Source organism: Pyrus communis, chromosome 11 (assembly GCF_963583255.1).
Source record: "Pyrus communis chromosome 11, drPyrComm1.1, whole genome shotgun sequence".
Lineage (NCBI taxonomy): Eukaryota > Viridiplantae > Streptophyta > Magnoliopsida > Rosales > Rosaceae > Pyrus > Pyrus communis.
In genome coordinates this window covers 4,342,424-4,362,439 of record NC_084813.1, presented here as the reverse complement: position 1 = coordinate 4,362,439, position 20,016 = coordinate 4,342,424, and the positions used below count along the sequence as shown (strand labels likewise).

Below are 20,016 nucleotides of genomic sequence, written 5' to 3'. Positions count from 1 at the left end.
GGTGACCGATAGTTAAGTAGTATTGTGAGAAAAGGGTGAAAAGAACCCCCATCGAGAATGATAGAACATAAAACCGTAGACTCCTAAGCAGTGGGAGCGCATGGGTCTGACAGTGTGCCTGTTGAAGAAAGTAAGCCCGGGGCCTCATGGTTCTAATGGGCCTTAATTAAAAAACCACTTAAGCCCATTTAATCCACAAGCATTTACTCCTACTGGAATAAACAACCCGCAGACGTAACCCGGGTTCGATTCCTGACAGCAGAAAAAACATACATTTTTCGTTTTGTGCTTTCTGCCGGCTTCGACCAAAAAATGAAAAAGTCCCAGCAGCAGAAGTAAAAGAAATACAGAGAGGGAGTCAGTGTGTGATCTGAAGACGAACAACTCTCTGTTGGATTTGAGTGCTCTAGCTTTCTGAATTCTGAATTCGCTAAGATTTTCTGGTCTTCAATGCCGATCTGTGTTGAATGGTAGTTGGGTAGAGATGCCTGCCCGACTCACAGTGGCTGAATAACTCGCCAGAGGTTCTCTCTCTAAATAATACTGATTTCTCTGTAATGTTTGATTCCTTAGTGTTTGTTGCTGGATTATTGGATTGGATTGCCATCTTAATTTCTGTAATTTAGATTTTGCTTCATTTGGAATTTACAAACTCTGACAGGGTTTGGGTTTTAGGGATGTCTTCCGTTTCCTTTGTGTTCAATTTCGGTGAATTTCAAGCAAATTTATGGGTTTCCTTCGAAGTTTCGGAATTTTCCTTCTCTTCAACGGTTCTTTGATTCGATAGGTTCATTTCTTTGGTGATGTTTAGCCGATTTCCAGAAATTTCGGCGACTTGTGGGTGAAAATCTGGCTTCATCTCCCTTTTCCAGGTCGCCCGCCAAATACCATTATTTTTTATCTGTACTTAAAATGCTGAACATTATTACAGGTTAGCAGCTTTTCATGAAGTTTGTAGGATGAAACATCGGCATTTTGCGATTTTCGGTTTTCTTGGAAACCAAGCTAATGGCTAGGCCGCTAGAAAATGTTACCACATTAGGTTGCCTAAAATCATGTCATATTGGGATACTTTGTTTTGTCTCTTTAGATTCCACCACGGTATTTGTTCCTTGTACAATATATTTGATATTCTAGTTCATTGTCTGATTTATTAATTTATATTTGCATTCAGTCGGTTGTGTCTTGTATGGAGGTTCTACATGCTGCCGAGCGCTGTGGGTAACTTGGAAAGAACATTTGAACCAAGTCATATTCTTGTAGTTCAACAATGAAGCGCTACATCTACATCAATGACGACGAGTCATCGCAGTATCTTTACTGTGACAATCGCATATCAAATAGAAAGTATACTCTGTTGAACTTTCTCCCAAAGAATTTATGGGAACAATTCAGGTGATTGAGGAATTGATACTTCTGCTTTTATATTCGTTCAACTTCTGGTTGGGTATATGTTTAAACGTTTTAATTGGAATATGATGTTCTGGTGGACTTCAGTCAGTTCATTTCCATTGCATTGAGATTTAGACTGATAAAACCTCCACTCTATTAACATGCAGCTCTCTCTCAATTTGTTGGAATCTACTGTATTTAAGTTTTTCTTGAATCCATCATAACATGCATGAAGATTAATGGGACAATTTGATGTTTCTTTTATTTATAAAAAAAACGTGATGTTTTTCTATTTTGCCACTGATAGTTTGTACTTTTGTGGTGCATGAATTAGTCTCATGTTATAGTCTTATAGAGACGCATAAATCTTTCTAATTTGTCGCCGTGACTTAAATTGTTGTTGTTCAACAAGCAGCTATTTCCTTACTATTTATTCTACTAATTTGTTTTGAATTGTCCTTATGTTTTGAGCACTCCCTTATTTCCCCCACACATTCTTTTCTCTAACAAATATTGTCTCTGTTTTCAGCCGCTTCATGAATCAGTACTTTCTGCTGATTGCTTGCCTTCAGCTATGGTCACTTATTACTCCAGTAAATCCTGCTAGTACATGGGGTCCACTTATCTTCATTTTTGCAGTCTCTGCTTCAAAAGAGGCATGGGATGATTACAACCGATATCTCTCAGACAAGAAGGCGAATGAGAAAGAAGTTTGGGTTGTTAGGCAGGGCATCAAGAAACATGTAATAGACCTTCTTCTTTTCTTTTTCTGTGGTTGATTTTGTTTACCTTTTGAAATTAAATAGAGTAACAAAGTTAATTTACAATTGTTGTCGATCAATACAGTGGGGTTAACAGCTTGGCATCAATCAACTTTCTTTAATTTGCTTCATGCATTAGCTATTACTAAAAATTGGTTGGTTTGTTTATGAGGTTTGAATGAACATTTTCTTATAGCTAACTAGGTGGATGATTCTGACTTGAAAGGTTATTAAAAAATAAAAAATAAAAAAATTTCTGACTTAAAGGATGAGAGATAGAATCATGCCTGATAAAACTAGACAATAAGTACAATCACCGAAGGCATTCATGTGTGTATGGACATCCTGTTTATATGATTGACTAATTATGTGTATCTTTTTTTTTCTTTGGTCGAATATGTGCATCTACATGCACTAAAACATGTGTACATGCTATATTGGGAGTCTTATGACATATGAGACCATTTAAACTGGTTCATCAACTTAATTGATTGATAGACCATTTAGGACCAACTATAACTCTCATGGACAATAAAAGGAAAAAAAAGGGAAATTTACACTATTGCCACTATAAGAGTAGGCATTGTTGCAATTTGCCACTTGCAATGATCTAACCCCATTGCCACCTGGGTCAAATTTTTTTGTCCAAAAAGTTGCACAACCTATTTTGACATTGCACACTTATTTAAAGGGTAAGGGTCACATGCAAAGCAAGTGAAACTGTTGGAGATGAAAATGGAGTGTGTTAGTAGTAGGTTGGACATTGCAACAATTTGACGTGGCAATGTTACTCATCTTTTGTTTGGAGGTAGCAATTTGCAGCAGGGCTTATAGTCCAGGTGGTATCGGTACAATTTTCCTAAAAAAGAAAAAAAATGAAGGAAAAAGAAATCAATTTCCTCCCTATACCAGCAAAAGGCTGTATCGTTTTGGGAGAAAAGAGAGTGCTAGTAAGATTGAAAGCGGTTGTAAGGTGTGCACTTCTTTGTAACTTATGGATGGTGCTTTTATCCTTATTTTTGATATTACCTTCTGATGCCTGATGAAAGATTTTACAATTGGGATCAATCTATGGTGGGGATGTCCCTTTCATATAGGAATAATAACTCCACACTGATTCAGTTTAAGAGATTCATACATATATTGCTTATCAAGTGTACTTACCAAACAAAAAGAAACAAGCATCCCCATTATGCTATAGAATATAACTAAATACGATTTACATAAACTTATAAGAAAAAGGATTTACTTATGATAACTACATTTGTGTTATGTTCTTATAGTAGATCTTTGGTTCTCAGTCTTGTCTGATGCAACGGCTTCTTGGATTAGACGTTGTCATCTACTTTAGAATAGATCTTTGGTTCTCAGTCTTGTCTGATGCAACGACTTCTTGGATTAGACGTTGTCATCTACTTTTCCTCAGGCTTTACTGGACTAACAGCTTGATATTTTTTGTGCATTGGTTTGCCCCTAGATTAAAGCACAAGATATTCATGTTGGTAACATCGTTTGGCTCCGAGAGAATGATGAGGTGCCATGTGATCTTGTTTTGATTGGCACCTCTGAAGCACAAGGCCTGTGCTATGTAGAGGTAATATTTCAATTTCTTGTTCGATTTTGATTCTGAATTGCTCTTTCTCTCTCTATCTCTCTGCACACATATGTGTGTGTGTGTGTGTGTGTGTGTGTGTAGAGAGATGATTTCCTGCACAGAGAATCTCTTATATATATAATTACATAAAAATATTATATATGAATAAATATTTATGTGTGTGTGCACATGCGTGCACACAGACATAGACTGAATCTGGATCCTGGATCGCACAATTTCGAAAAATGCAACCTGATCTTTGGTCCACATTTAGAACGTTTTCCTATATATGTATAAATGAAATTAAGTTAAATACTATAGTAAAAATCCAAGTGGACACAATATTTCATAATTATACTAAACATTGAACGCATGAAAAACAAGATTGGAAGAAATTCAAAACGAGCTGATGTTGAACTCTATTTGTCTAGATTTTGCCTGAATAATGACTTAAGTCTAATTGTGGTAGCAACCCTACAATTTCAGTTATTAACTTGTTTTGATTTTCCTTTTCTTTGTTATGGATATGATTTCCTTGAGAATTTGAAGGACCTAATAAGGTGACATTTTTTTTCAGACTTCTGCCCTAGATGGCGAGACTGATCTGAAGACGAGGGTTATACCCCCAGCTTGCATGGGGATAGATCTTGAATTGTTGCACAAAATTAAGGCAAGATTTCTCATTGCTAAGCAGCGATAAAAAGTTCATCATTTCTTGCTAAGATTAGGAAAAGAAAAAATGTTTTGTTGGTATGTCATATCATCTTTGATCAAATTTCTGATTATTTTTTTTGTTAAAATGTTTGATCTGCAGGGTTTAATTGAGTGCCCTAATCCCGATAAGGATATTAGAAGATTTGATGCAAATCTGCGGTTGTTTCCTCCATTTATTGATAATGACTTGTGCCCATTAACAATAAAAAACACACTACTTCAGTCTTGTTACTTGCGGAATACAGAGTGGGCCTGTGGAGTAGCAGTGTACACTGGCAAGTACTTATAAACAAAATGTCAAGTTGTAGCTAATCATAAACTAATTTGTTTTATATGTGTCCTTTGTCTGGGTTTTTTCTTGGTGTACAATTTACTCAAAATTGAGGGTGGTGAAGCCGTTGAGATTTGACAAACATTTCGTTCAATCTTGACATTAAGTACATCATTTCTTGGTTGTGGTAACATTCATTCTTGGTGTTGATGTTCTATTATTAGGGCCATTTTTTTTATTGGTTACAAGTTTGCCTAATTTTTTGTAAGTTGGAACTGTAAAATAAAGAAAGGGATTCGGGTTGCATGTTGATCTTGTTGGATTTTAAGTTATTTAACAATTTAGTGGGAGAGTTGTGAGCAGTATAGAGTTTGACCACATGAACTAGTTTTTCCACAATTAATATCATGAATATTTGAGTGGATTTCAAGAAAAGAGAAGAAATGATATAAATCTAGTTTTGTAACATTTTTAATAGTTCAAGATTTCTTTCCTGAAAACCAAATTCAATTTTTGTACTCTCTCTCTCTCTCTCTCTCTCTTGGGAGAAGTTTGGATCTATATTCTTGATGTAGGTAGGCTGTAGGTATGCCACAAGTTATATATGGTAATGTCTCTGATGATATTGTCATCAGTTAAAGTAATTGTTCATTTATGTCTCTTGTGTAATTCCTTTTTACTTTTTAGGCAATGAAACCAAGCTAGGTATGAGTAGGGGCATACCTGAGCCGAAGCTTACAGCTGTTGATGCCATGATTGACAAATTGACTGGAGCTATATTTGTTTTCCAAATAGTGGTGGTGATGGTTCTAGGCATTGCTGGTAATGTATGGAAGGATACAGAAGCAAGGAAGGTATGTCAAAGCGTGAAACCTTGCATTTTTCTTCAATTGTCCAAGTATTCAAACTATTTTTGATGCTGGAATTGTGTTTACGTTTTTTCCTGAGGTGCATAATATCATGCGAATAAAGACTATAATGATAGTGAGGACTTTACGGCCACTGCAAGCAAATTAACTATAGGGATTATGGAAGTGGAGGATCATGGGATAAAGTTTGTTTCTGTGCATCATTGTCGGATTCTTTTGAGCAGAATTTTGGGATGTACCATGATCTTGGGTGGTGGTATCTTAAGATTAATAGCCCTTCTAGCTGTTTTGTTTTAGTTTTCAGATTAACTGAAACTGGATTTGGTGCTCTTAGAAGCTGTCAGGTTATGAATGCTTTTTTAATATACAACCGATAGTGGGGGAGGGGAAAAATAGAACGCAGGACCTTGGGTGCATGGGTAAATGCTCATAACCACTTGAGCTACAAGCCTCTTGCCAAGTTATGGATGTTGTATGATTTCAGTTGACATCTTGTCCGCATTTTGCTGTACTTTCATATATAGCTTTCAAATAAATATTTGTTTCAAATAAAAAACAAGTATTATGCATTTTTAAATATGAAAAATAACTTCAAAGTTGTGAAATATTACTTATATGTGTGCATTGGTTTCTTAAGCTCATTTCTGTCTATTTGACACTACTCAGATGTTATTGGTTTTTTTGTGGTTTCTTTTGCCTTATTAATTATTGAATCTTATATCAAGCATAAGCCCAATTTCTTTTATTTTTTTGTTCTTTTTTCAGCAATGGTATGTTCTATATCCAGAGGAAGGTCCGTGGTACGAACTATTAGTAATCCCTCTTCGATTTGAACTACTTTGTTCCATCATGATACCCATATCAATTAAGGTAAGCTTGTGAATATTGTGCTGATTGTTTTTGTTGACTACAATGTCGCCTTATGGTTTTGCATGATTCTCATTCTTTGATATTCAGTCAAGGCCTATTTTGGAAGATAACATTTTTTTTTTAAATCTTAGAGACTTTTGTTAAGATCTTCAGTTACTAAAACTCTGCTCTCTTATTGCTAAAAATGATTTTTATTTGGACTCAGATCCTTTCTGTGAGTCTCTGTCTGTTTCTGTTTCTCAACCTTACTTGTAACTATCTTTAGAATTATCATTGTATTGATATAGTAAGAATGGTCTCCTCTCATGTTCGGAAATAAAGTCTTCAAAACAGTAAATAAAGTACCATCATCTTCCAACATGTTATTGGGGAAGAGGAAATGTTTTTAGAAGAATTTTTCAATTCCAACCCTTAATACATAGAGTGAAGGAAGTAAATGATTTTGTAAAGATATACTTTCTCTGCACTTATCCAGGGTGGTACAGTTAATAGTTAAAAAATGATGAACTTTTTATTTTTGTTGGACAAACCGGGCAGAATTACAATTCGCATGCGCATCCCTGTTCTTATGAAATTTGCAAAATCCAAATCCCACATATTACATTGGAAATGCCGATTTTCATCCTGCATTGCATACAAGAATGGCTACTATGACACCCAGGATCAATTTCTTATCAAACAAATATTTATAAGAAAATGAAAACTAGAAAAACAGATTCAAATATAATACTATATACAGATATATATCTGAAGGTTATTTTGGTTTGCTTGTCATTTTAAATATATGGAGATCAAATCATTTCAAAAAGTACATTTTCATCTAGGGTTTTGTATTTTATAATAATCGAAGCATATCTGAACTGAAAAATATTATCAACTCTAGAGAACTGTAGCTGTTAGTTTGAATTTATTACGGCAAATTTTATTTAAAGAATTCCTGCATTAAGTTTGAATAAGAGGCGGGCGGCCTGTCATCTCTTAGTCAGGATGCATTAACCATAAAGGTGATCATGATACTTATTGTGGCAGCATTTAAATCTTTGTTCTTTATAGGAACTCTGGAATAGTCATAAAGTTTTGCTGGTCAGTTTTGGGGACTGCATTCTAACGTTTAAAATAATGAAATGCTTTTTATTCTCAAAGGTATCTCTCGACCTTGTGAAGGGCTTGTATGCGAAGTTTATTGATTGGGATAATGAAATGATTGACAGAGAAACGAGTACTCCAGCCCATGCAGCAAAGTAAGTTGAAGTGGTATTTAAAGAAGCAAAGACATCCATTTCTTGAAAGAATCAATTTATATTGATTAGTGTATATGAGATGTGTGTGCTGTATGTGGCAGCACAGCAATAAGTGAAGACCTGGGACAAGTAGAGTACATTTTGACCGACAAAACCGGTACCTTAACCGAAAATAGAATGATATTTAGAAGATGTTGTATCAATGGAATTTTCTATGGCAATGAAAATGGGAATGCCTTGAAAGGTTTGGTTCTAACTCTCTACTTATGCAACTTTCCTTGCTGTCCTGTCTATTTTATTTCACACTCAGTTTATTGTATTTTAAACCTCTACACTACACAGGAGATTAACAAAAAATAACTATGAGTAATACTTGGGCAACAACTAATAAATTGCAGAGATCAAAGTTAATGCAGGAATTCTCTACAAGTAATACTGTGACACCTAACTGGTCATACGTAAATGAGGTTCAAAGTGGCCCAAACACAATAAAATTCTGCCACATCAGTTGGGATTTAAAAGGTTGAGATAAATGTTGGTGCCTCTAGGATTATTGTATATAAATAAATCTTTCTTTTTTCCGATCATGAGACAGCTAAGTGATTACATTTTCCTTTCAAATATGAGCCACTTGTATATGCCTTGACAGACGAATCAGCTGAATCAACAGGTTTTTCCTTGTAAGAACAAACTTTTTAAATTTATATATAAATTGTAAATGTGTTTCCGGGTATTCCTTTATCATTGCGTCCAAACGTAGAATTAGACGGCCTTCCTGAGCAGGCCTTTTATTTGGTAGGTAACATCAATGATGAAGTAATGGCAGGTGAATTAGTAGTATTTGAAGAGGGGTACCATAGGCATTGAATGATATTCAAGAAAAGAGTATTCTAAAAGAATTCAGACTTTAGAAAATTACAAAAACGAAACCATTCATTCTGAACAACAATGGGCACTTAATCAAGTTATGTAGGGCATGAGTTTCTTCCAATACTTAATATTAAAAGCACAGCTCTCCATGTGCTGTCATCGAGTCACTGGGAAGCTGAAATAAAATATTAGACAAAGCCGCCTAAAGAATGTGGCTCTTCCATTATAATTGCACCCAATCATTGCTATGCAAATCTAGTAAGGCAACCTTCTGATAGTGTTATATAAAGATTAGTTACATTACACCATTTTCTTTCCTTTTGGTTGAAGTGTCGCTTGTAGTTGGATTTTGAAATTGTTGCTTTGTTAGGCCACTATCAACCAATCTAAGTGAACATTAAGTGCAATGAAGCATATTCTGTTACAAATATGGGGGATTCTTATTGCTGATTTATGGTTACTTTAGGTGTGAAATTATTGATTGAGTTGGACTTGTTTTTGTGACAGATTTTTGTGAGCTCTTTCGGATTTGCTGAATATTTTATGAACTTCAGTTTCTGATGTATTCAATCCTTTGTAATGCAGATGAGGAGCTCATAAATGCTGTCGCTGGTGGCTCTTCTGATGTTATACGTTTCCTTACAGTTATGGCAATATGTAATACAGTGGTACCTATTCAGAGGTAACCTTCCCATAATGTGGCCTTTGTGTTTGAAACAGAAGTATCAGATAATAATTTTTTATGTGCGTTAGCACCCTGTCAGTAAAAATCTTTCTTGTACATTTTTCTGTTGTTTGTAGCAAAAGTGGAAGTATCTTGTACAAGGCACAATCTCAAGATGAGGATGCTCTTGTTCATGCTGCTGCTCAGCTGCATATGGTTTTTGTCAATAAAAATTCAAATACTCTTGGTAAAGTACTTTGGCTATAATAATAATAAATTGGTTCTAATTGTAGGAAAGATGATATATTTTCCACCTATAAATTGCAGAGATCAAGTTTAATGCTTCAACAATTCAATATGAAGCCTTGGAAATTCTGGAGTTCACTTCTGACAGGAAAAGAATGTCAGTAGTGGTGAAGGATTGCCAAAATGGCAGGATTATCCTCTTGTCAAAAGGAGCAGATGAAGCAATTCTCCCTTTGGCATGTGCTGGTAATAGTTTTTTATTTTTATTGTGTTTATACTTTATAGTATGCATATATAAGAGAGCCCTGCTTACTGCTGCCACTTACTGCTTTTCCAGAAAGGGTGGCAATAGAAAAATAATGTATAGGATGCCATCCATGACTCAGATTTCAGATTTGGTGAAAACTGACAGTCATTCACATTAGGTGTTGATTCTTATAATTGGACTTGCCCTCTGCCAGAATGTATGTGGATTATATGTTTTCCTAGTGTCAGGGTTTCAGTTGTGGCTTTTGATTGTCTATTGTTAACTATAGTGCTTAGAATAGTCTGCTATAGGGTGGTTAGTAAAGGGGAATGATATGTCTCAAGTCTATGCATCAATTTAAGTTGCTGCAAGTTTGTGGTGGGTAATGGGGAAATCAAGTGTTTCTCAACTGCCTCATTTTCCTTTTTTTTTTTTTTTTTTTTTTTTTTCGTGAAGCTGTTTAAGGGAATTTATGAGTTCCGTTTCATTCCAAATTGGTGTTCAATTAGTTGAGCATTCAGTTCAAGGCTTTGGGGAAAGAGAGGTAGTGGGGTGGTTTGGTGTTTGCAATCTTTGGATGAATTTGACCGAGGAAATGTGATAGTTCTGAGGATTACAATAGGGTAGGTGTGGAAGATGTTTGGAATCATGTTAGATTTTCGTCAGCATTGTGGGCATTGGTTTTGGGGGGATTCCTTATTCGTCTATTACGTTGGGTTTGCTAGCTGTGGTGACATGATATTGCTTTTAATTTGTTTATTTTGGTTTAGTTTTTCCTTGAATAATGTGTATTCTGTTGTTAGTTAGAATGTTTTTTTTTCTTATTGAAAGTGGTCTGTAGTTCTTTACTAAAGTTTGTCTCTTCTTAATAATGGAAAGAGAATAGTCTTACTTTGGCATCTACTTGAATTTTTTCTGTTAATGAATGCGTATACCAGTTACATTGGCTTTCAATAATCCCCATTATATACCTCAGGACAGCAAACAAGGACATTTGTTGAAGCTGTTGACCAATATGCTCAATTAGGACTACGTACTCTATGTCTAGCTTGGCGTGAACTAAAAGAAGAAGAATATCAAGAATGGTCTTTGATGTTCAAAGAGGCTAGCAGCACATTAGTTGACAGGGAGGTAAAGTAAATATCATATATGTTTTCCTAACAGTATTTGCTCAAATCTACTTTTGTCCATTACATTTGTAATTGGTAGGTACTTACACTGATACACAGACATGGAAATTATTTGGATCTCTATATTTTGACTCAACTATTTTTGCAGTGGAGAATTGCTGAGGTCTGTCAAAGATTAGAGCATGACTTTGAAATTCTTGGAGTTACTGCAATAGAGGATCGCCTACAGGTGAATGTCTCCATAGAACTGTGAAAATTATTTATTAGATGTAGGTTTGCTCAAATTTCTGCTGATTGTCTATAGAGTGTTGAATTCCTGGTAGTTTCTGGATACCTAACTTGTCATGTTGTCGGTATATAAATTTCAGGATGGTGTACCAGAGACAATTGAGACGTTGAGAAAAGCTGGCATAAATTTTTGGATGCTGACTGGAGACAAGCAGAATACTGCGATACAGATTGCTCTTTTGTGCAATTTCATTTCCCCTGGTAGTTGCAATATCTCTTGGATCAGTTTTTGTATGATGTTTGTGTGCACTTTGTCCATTTTAGTTACCCATGTTGTGACAAACCTGTCTATGAATGAGTAAGGCTTTTTTAGCTGATTTGAAGCAGTAAGAGAGAGGTGTATAACACTATAACTATCTTGTTATGATGCTTTGCCTGTGATTCATATTTTAATCTCTCAATTATTTTTGCATCTACTTTGTCACGTGGACAAGAATATTTTTGCACGCTCAATAAGATTCTCTTTTTGTATGTCTATACCCTATAAATAGTTAAATACTGAATGTACTTAATTGATGAAACTGAGGTTGTCACTGACAAGAAAATACCTTATGCATGAGTTCTTAAAGATTTTTGCGTGCATGATTATTTTTATGCTGATTTAGTTTCAAATTTGCCTTATTTTTGTCAACTTTGTTTAAGGTGAACGGAATTGATGCTGTTCTGCTCATTTTGAACGAATATATATACATACACACATTTTTAATTACTTGGTTTATGTTGTACTTAGTGGTTCTATTTTTAATTTAAATTGGACTTGGATTATATTGCTTCTTAAAGCTCAATGAATCAATACCCAAGCTTCTCAAGAAATTTTGTTTCGTGCTTTTCCATATTCTTTCCACCGTTAATCTTTGGTTCTTCATCCTCTCTCTCACTCAATCAATCAATCAACCAATCACTGGACAGAGCCGAAAGGTCAGCTTTTGTTAATTGATGGCAAAACTGAAGATGAAGTGCGTAGAAGTTTAGAGAGAGTTTTACTTACAATGAGGATAACGACTTCAGAACCTAAGGTACAGCTTTTACACTTAACCATTACAAACTCAAATTTATTTGTGGATTCCCCTGCCTTTTTGTGAATTTTGAAAGCTATTTTATTTCTATAATATTGATAAAAAGTTTGTGGTCATATGAAATATAATTGAGCATGGAGTTTTTCTCTGTTGTTTTAGGGTCTGATGGACTGCCTGTCCATGTTTCTTGTAGTTCCTTCTGTGGTTTCTTAATAAAACTTGTGTTTCTCCCGGGAAAAAAAAGATACTTGAACTGGATTTGGATCTAATAATTTATTTGAAAATTGTATGATTCTATTTTTCAAAGACATTGTTATGTATTCTCAAAAGTGTTTTGTTTCCCGTTTCTTTGGCTGGCTGGGGACAGAAATGAGGTAGTCTATGAGAAAATCGGAATCCTGAGTGTGTAATTAGTTTTACCATACTAGATTTGTTGTGATTATTCTGCTTTTCTACATTGACAGGTAGTGCAGGTGATTGAATAGGAAACTTTCTGTTTTATCATTTTAACTTCTGTAAAATACCTGCATTACATTGGGCGCGCGCACACACACGCACACACACATATATATTGTCAGACTGAATCTGGTCCTTTGAACTGCTGACTGTTGCCTGAATGTCTCCTCGAGATTTAGTCTGATAGCATAAACATTGACTCTCTCTCTCTCTCTCTCTCTCTCTCTCTCTCTCTCTCTCTCTCTCTCACTGTGCACTGATAATTCTTTCTCTTGGTCTCCCACTTGTAAATTTGTAATTCTTTATAATTTCCTTCCACAGGATGTGGCATTTGCCATAGATGGCTGGTCTCTTGAAATTGCACTTAAGCATTATCGGAAAGCTTTTACCGAATTAGCAATACTGTCAAGGACTGCTATATGTTGTCGTGTGACGCCATCACAAAAAGCTCAGGTGTTCTTTAGATTTATTTTTATAAATAATTTCAGTTTTCTTGTATCAATCTTTTTTCTTCAAGCTTGATCCCTCTAAATGCAGAATATCAGGTGTGTTAATTAGTTTTTTTTTTTTTTAGATAGCTATGTGCCTTTTCCTCAGTTATGACAGGGAAGGCTCCCATGCAAGAAAAATATGCAATAAGACCTGGATTATCAATACCATCGATAGCTTACGAGTTAACTTATGCCCATCCCTGGCTGGATACAGTTAGCTATGTGCCTTTTCCTCAGTTATGACAGGGAAGGCTCCCATGCAAGAAAAATATGCAATAAGACCTGGATTATCAATACCATCGATAGCTTACGAGTTAACTTATGCCCATCCCTGGCTGGATACAGTTTTCTTTCCAACTCTCCAGTGTATCCAAGAGAATACATTGAATAACTGCTGTGAAAAAAAAGGGGAAACGGAAAATGTTACTTGACCTTGGAGATATATTTCTTCCATGGAACCTCTTTAGCTATGTTAAAGGGATGAAAACTTAGCCACGGTGAGTATTCGATATGGATACAGCCTCCATACATGGCCTATCCATATCAAATACTCACGGCATACTGTGGAAGAAGATGAGGTCCTGTGACCTAACTGTAAAACATCAGCTAATGGCCTCCTTTTAGTGAAACTAACCATTTCACTAACAAATGACTGGAAAGCGCAACCCTCTCTTAGCAATGATTTCCCAACATCCTTGGTGGCACTTATCACTTAGGCTATATGGAATATATAGGCCACTTAAGTACTCGATGTTAAGTAATATAAACCATAATAGTACTGAAATATTCCAAGAAAATATAATCTATTTAGAGTTGATATGAAATGATATCTATTATTTATTAATTCCTGCATCCATGACATACCTGTATCCTAATTTTTGGAGATATTCTGTATCACCATGTCATACTGTGTCTATTATTGCGTACCACAGATCTGTGCAACATAGCTTTTTTGAAAAATCATTTATCTCATGTGAGCCTGCTTCAGTTCCCTTGTGAAACTTTCGGTACTCCGTTTGCCAAATTGCCATACACATTAATTTTTACGGCAATTCACATGGAGTCATCAAATGATACTAGTCTTGGATAGGAACCTGTAATACGCTAAAATGTTGATCTTTACCTTTGGAGACACTGCACTGTTAATAGGTTTCCTAATGAACAAAGTCCTGTTCTAGGAAGCTAGTAACTCTAACTTATACTAAATGGAAACGAGCTAGCCCAAAGTCTGTCATTCCTAGTTTCCTACCTTTTACTTCACCTCTTGTCAGTTTTTTGGGTACATTAGCTTATCCAATTTTCATTATATTAAGCTAGTAAAATTAACTCTATCTGCATGTGCTTCCAAATGCTCTATATGCTTGATATAGTAACAACCATAGGTGATAGCCTATACATCCATCTAACTAATGTTTAAAGTTGCTGCGAATTAACTTTATGCATCCATTTCTTTAAATGGTCTGAAGAGGCATCTGGATTATGCTGGTGACATACATTTCTATTTGGTAGAGATGCTAACTAAACAGAGATTCTTTGAAACTATCAATGTATCTCTGCATTTGTAGAGGCTGTGTATTTAATATGAAGCAATACGTGTCATTTGAGTAATTCATGTTCCTTAATCATATGATGCAACTCCCTGGTATATGATATATATCTGGGCGATTCTGTGTAGTGGTGTAGGATATATTGGAAGACAATTTGATTTATGTGATGCTTATATTTTGCAGCTTGTGGAGATTTTAAAATCATGTGACTATAGAACATTGGCTATTGGGGATGGTGGAAATGATGTGAGGATGATACAACAAGCAGACATTGGGGTTGGCATCAGTGGTAGAGAAGGACTGCAAGCAGCTAGAGCAGCTGATTATAGTATTGGGAGTAAGTTCATGACAACTGTGTGTGTGCATGTGTTTTCTGCAGACTAAAAATCATCAGATGTACTTTGTTCTGCTTATATTGCTAGAATATGGTTTAGGTTATTAAGTTTGGCCAACTTTTGCGTGATGTTAAATATTTATGTACTTAGAAATAACTCCTCCAAACCCTCTTGTCCTGTATTAAACATTGGGATGTTCAGGGTGTTTTCTTGAAAGTCCTTTTCTGTTTCCATTTTTGAAATTTCAAAGCTCTTTCTTTCTGTCCTTGGAAGTTAATATGGAAAGTGAGGCCACCCACCAAGTTCAGGTTTTTTTTTTTTTTTTTTTTTTTTTTTTTTTTTTTGCTGTCTAAACTTTTTCTGGTGGAGTTGAGAAAACAGTTGCCTCTCTTTGGTACTGTGCTATCATGTTAATTAGGGTTGCATGGGATGAAAACAGAAATCTTCAAGGTTATCTCTGTGGGACAGGAAAAGATTTCTGGCTTTCCTTTTGGCTTCCTTGACTAAGCATTTTAAGGACGTTCCTTTTAGTTTGGTTCATTTGGATTGTTCTGCCGTTTTAGACTGGTTTAGCTTGCATCAGTTTGGTGTGCAATTCTCTTCTCATCTTCAATAAATTTCTCTTTTCTTACAAAAGAAATACAAGGCACATGCCTGGTTAATTCTAGGATGAGCATAACCTACGAAGGAGATCATATTTTTGTCCATTTTGAGTGCTTTATTAATGTTGTAATTGTAATTATGTTTCTTGTCTCAATATATATGTATGTATGTATTTGCAAGTCCCTGACTATATGACTGCTTCTCCTGGCTTGCAGGGTTTCGGTTTCTGAAAAGATTAATACTTGTGCATGGGCGTTACTCGTACAATCGTACAACTTTTTTGTCCCAGTACTCCTTTTATAAATCCCTGGTTATATGTTTCATCCAAATTTTGTGAGTTTCCATGGACAATGTTTCTCATTTTATAGCTGATTCTCAATTCCAGCTCGTTCTGATAGCATTTGTTGTTTGATCTTTCCTGGATACCTTTTCTTCGTCATCAGCATCATCACTATTATCTGTTATACTGACATTGGAACACTGCCAGTTTCTCTTTTGTTTCAGGTGTTTCTGGAACCAGTCTTTTCAATTCTGTTAGCTTGATGGCTTATAATGTTTTCTACACCAGTATTCCTGTTCTAGTCAGTGTTCTTGACAAAGATCTCAGTGAGGATACTGTGATGCAGCATCCACAAATTTTATTTTACTGCCAAGCGGGGAGGTATGGTTTTTAAGCTGCATTATCCTTGTTCTGTTTACAATTCATATGTGCAAGACCTTTTTGACTTGACAGTGCAGCGGGCCATCTGCTCTCTGAGCTTAGTTATTCTTTCTATTTGTCATTATAGTGAACTTTCTGATGTTCTTGAAACAGGCTTCTGAACCCTAGCACATTTGCTGGATGGTTTGGGCGATCCCTTTTCCATGTGAGTGCTCATCCATTGAAATCACTTGAGTAATCGCATTTAAGAACCCATTTGGGACTGCTTCTCTATAAAGCATTTCTTCTCATAAGCGGTTCAGCTAGAAGTGCCTATTTTTAGAAACCCTGAGAAATTTTATTGAAAATCCAAGTGCTGGCTTAAACTTTCTTCCTGTTACTTCTCTCCATCGATTCTGATTCCGGGTGTGGCTTTCAGGCAATTATTGTGTTTGTGATTAGCATACATGCCTATGCCTATGAAAAAAGTGAAATGGAGGAGATTTCAATGGTAGCTCTCTCCGGATGTATTTGGTTGCAAGCTTTTGTCATGGCATTAGAGACAAAGTAAGTGTTATCATGGCTGGCATTCGTGTAGCTCCAACTTGTTTCCAAGTAATTACTCTGGATAAAAATATACGTATCCTTCTTAATCAAGGTGTGACTTGCTTGGTAATTACTAGATATTTGTTCAAGTCATCTCTTGTTAATAAAAGTAAACCTAAAACTTTTGACAAAAAATGATTTTGATTTTTTTTTTACTGACTACCTGTTTTTGTTTGATTTGTACAGTTCCTTTACGCTATTGCAACATCTTGCTATATGGGGCAATTTAGCTGCCTTCTATATCATCAACTGGATCTTCAGTGCCATTCCAACATCGGGAATGTATACAATAATGTTTCGCTTGTGTGGACAGCCATCTTATTGGATGACAATATTGGTAAGTTTCCGTTCTCCGTTCTTTACAGTTATTTGTTCCACGTGGCTTCCTTTTAAATATCATCACCATTGGTTTCTCGGATGTAAGTCATGTTGGATAGGTGTTTCCAGCAAGGCACCGCTATGAACCACCAAGTGGTTTGTAGAACAGTACACTGTTGTATTAGTTTAGTGGTTTCTCTTTGGTAAATTGATGGCAAGGACCTTCTTTAGGATGATACCGAACCACCGAAGAGAATACAGAGAGATGAAACACTGGTCGCTCAATAACCTTTGTATTATCCAACGGATGATTTGATTTGATTTTGATCTATCGATTGTTCTTTTATGAATCAAGAATGGAGGGCCAGGTTACTCGCTGGTCTAAAAGCCCCTACGCTTGATGCTACCTGTGGTTCATCCTTACAATGCAAAACTGATGGAAACTTTTCGTGCATTGCAGCTCATAGTTGCAGCAGGGATGGGTCCGATTCTAGCTCTGAAGTACTTCAGGTATACGTACACGCCAAGCAAAATCAATACGCTACAGCAGGCAGAACGATTGGGTGGTCCTATCCTGTCTCTTGGGAGCATTGAGCCACAACCCAGAACCATAGAAAAAGATGTTTCTCCGTTATCGATAACTCAACCCAAGAACAGAAATCCAATTTTCGAACCTCTACTATCAGATACACCAAATTCAACTAGAAGGTCTTTCGGCTCAGGTGCACCTTTCGATTTCTTTCCGTCGCAGTCCAGATTGTCTATGTCTAATTACACAAGAAATTGTAAGGACAACTGATTTGTACGATTCTTTAGCACCATTTGATCAACACAACTCATTACTCGTGCTGTGGTTAAACTGTACTGTCAATTTTGTTGTCAATCAAGCATTGTATGTAGCAGGTATAGGCTGTCAGTATACATTCTTCAAATTCAAAGAGTAACATTTCCTTTTTGTTATGTTACATGGGATAGGATTGTTTTGTTTTTAACTTTTTTGGCGAGGTAAACGCGTGCCTAAATACTTACCAATAGTGGTTTTATGTTGTATTTGAAGGATATAACAATGTTGTTTTAGGCTGAAGTTATGGCTCTTCGAGAGACTTTACATTGTGCTATACAGATTCCGTCGAAACTCACTACTATTTGACAAGATATTGGGAAAATTATTCCGTAAATTATGAATTACACATTTGATCATATTTATCTAGAAGCGACTATGGAAACGGTCTGGGCCAGGGTCCCGTTTCTCCAAATTTTTGGACCTGTCCAAACCTGCGAATTTTGTGGACCCGTCCTGAACTGCCTTGATCCGTCCCAACCTGCGGTTTCAGGATCCATTTGCCCACCCTCTACTGGTTAGTAACTACAATATTCACTTATTTGTTATAATAATTTCCAAATGTGATCTTACCTAGGTTAATTTTGATTTGTCTAGTTTTAAAATCCACCAATGATTATTTTGTAGTGTTTTTTCAGTTTGAAAAATAAAATAAATTGCAAAATGCAATAGATGAGTTCACAAGCTTGATGCGTCTAATTGTGTTTGCACGAACGTCAGAAAGATTATCGACCATAAAAGTTTGTGTCTCTGCTGAGAAGTTGATCGATGAAACATTACACGGTGGCTAAATACGTAAAATGAACCGATTTACAGGTGTCAGCCATACCTGTTACCTAATAAACTCTGTCACGAGCATTACTCATGAGCATAGCATGGGCCTTCTGTCCCTAAACCCAACAGTTTTTTAATTTACACAAAAATAAAATAAAATAGAGATTTGGACGTTCAGGCACGAAAAAGACTTGTATGAAACAAATTTATCACGTAGCGGTAATTTTTAGTTTAATAATAGTGTTATACATAAATTTAAATTTTAGTTCATTAATACAGTGTTATAGATAAAATTTGCGTTATGAGACTAAAGCACCACAATAACAACGTATTTGTTTCATGTTGCTCTTCGACAGTAGATACTGTCATTGGATTTTAGAACCCCATAATAACAGCCAATTTGTTTCATGTAAGGGCTTGTTTGGAAGTGCTTTTAAAAATGACGAAAATCGTTTTTAGTAAAAATGTTTTTGAAATTAATTCTTAGTAAAAATTTAAGTAAATCCTGAAAAAACACTTCAAATATTTCATGCAAAAAACAGATATCTGATGCTTACGAAGTAGCCCTAAGTTGCTTTCCCAAACCAGATATGATCATTGGATTTTAGCATGGGCTGCTCCCCCACCCCCACCCCCACCCCCACCCCCGCCCGGTTTATTATTTTAAGTCGTCTGTGACAAATCATGACCAAATTCGCTAGGACCATTGCATTTGCAGTTTGCACTGCACCTAGCCAGTATCCAGCAACAAACAAACCCTACCCGTCCGGCAAAGTAATATGTCTTTTCCATTTATTTTCTTTTTCTTTTTCTTTTTCTTTTTCCTTTAGGTACAGAGCAGAGAAAATTTGCGTGCATATTCCAAGTTCCAAAGTCCAAACAGAAGGTCATGTGTGATTTCCCTACCACCCCAGCTGTTCTTCAAACAAACCCTACTGGTACAGAGCAGAGAAAAAGTTGCATGCATATTCCAAGTTCCAAAGTCCAAACAGAAGGTCATGGGTGATTTCCCTACCACCCCAGCTGTTCTTCAGATAAGTATCCCTCATAGGAAACAAGTATTACATCCTTCCATCCATCATTCCCTCACTCACACTACTATTACTATTACTTTTATGAACAATGTTACTAAGATTTTCATGACGATTTAGTAATTGACTTCCCTGCTACTCACATTCATGGGTAATGATGCGGTATACGGTATACTGAGAAGATAGTTTCTGTGGTAAAAA

At 35.9% G+C, this 20,016-nt stretch overlaps 1 protein-coding gene across 2 annotated transcripts; it reads left to right on the top strand.

Annotated features, from left to right (window-relative positions):
* Positions 1 to 291: 291 nt before the first annotated feature.
* On the top strand, positions 292 to 18,383 carry LOC137708323 (phospholipid-transporting ATPase 2). Of its 2 annotated transcripts, none has more exons than XM_068447380.1 (25): positions 292 to 524; positions 1,175 to 1,395; positions 1,922 to 2,135; positions 3,631 to 3,747; positions 4,325 to 4,417; positions 4,562 to 4,736; positions 5,420 to 5,586; positions 6,367 to 6,471; positions 7,615 to 7,712; positions 7,814 to 7,956; positions 9,168 to 9,264; positions 9,384 to 9,493; positions 9,574 to 9,738; positions 10,716 to 10,870; positions 11,018 to 11,098; positions 11,238 to 11,358; positions 12,067 to 12,173; positions 12,951 to 13,082; positions 14,851 to 15,004; positions 15,821 to 15,938; positions 16,093 to 16,266; positions 16,420 to 16,471; positions 16,685 to 16,812; positions 17,038 to 17,188; positions 17,630 to 18,383. In XM_068447380.1, the coding sequence occupies exons 2-25, from the start codon at positions 1,271 to 1,273 to the stop codon at positions 17,966 to 17,968; spliced, it is 3,321 nt and encodes a 1,106-aa protein (XP_068303481.1). In that variant the 5' UTR covers positions 292 to 524; positions 1,175 to 1,270; the 3' UTR covers positions 17,969 to 18,383. The 2 variants fall into 2 exon arrangements, with proteins under 2 accessions (XP_068303481.1, XP_068303482.1); XM_068447381.1 differs by lacking the exon at positions 292 to 524 and adding an exon at positions 577 to 872.
* The last annotated feature ends 1,633 nt before the right edge of the window (positions 18,384 to 20,016 follow it).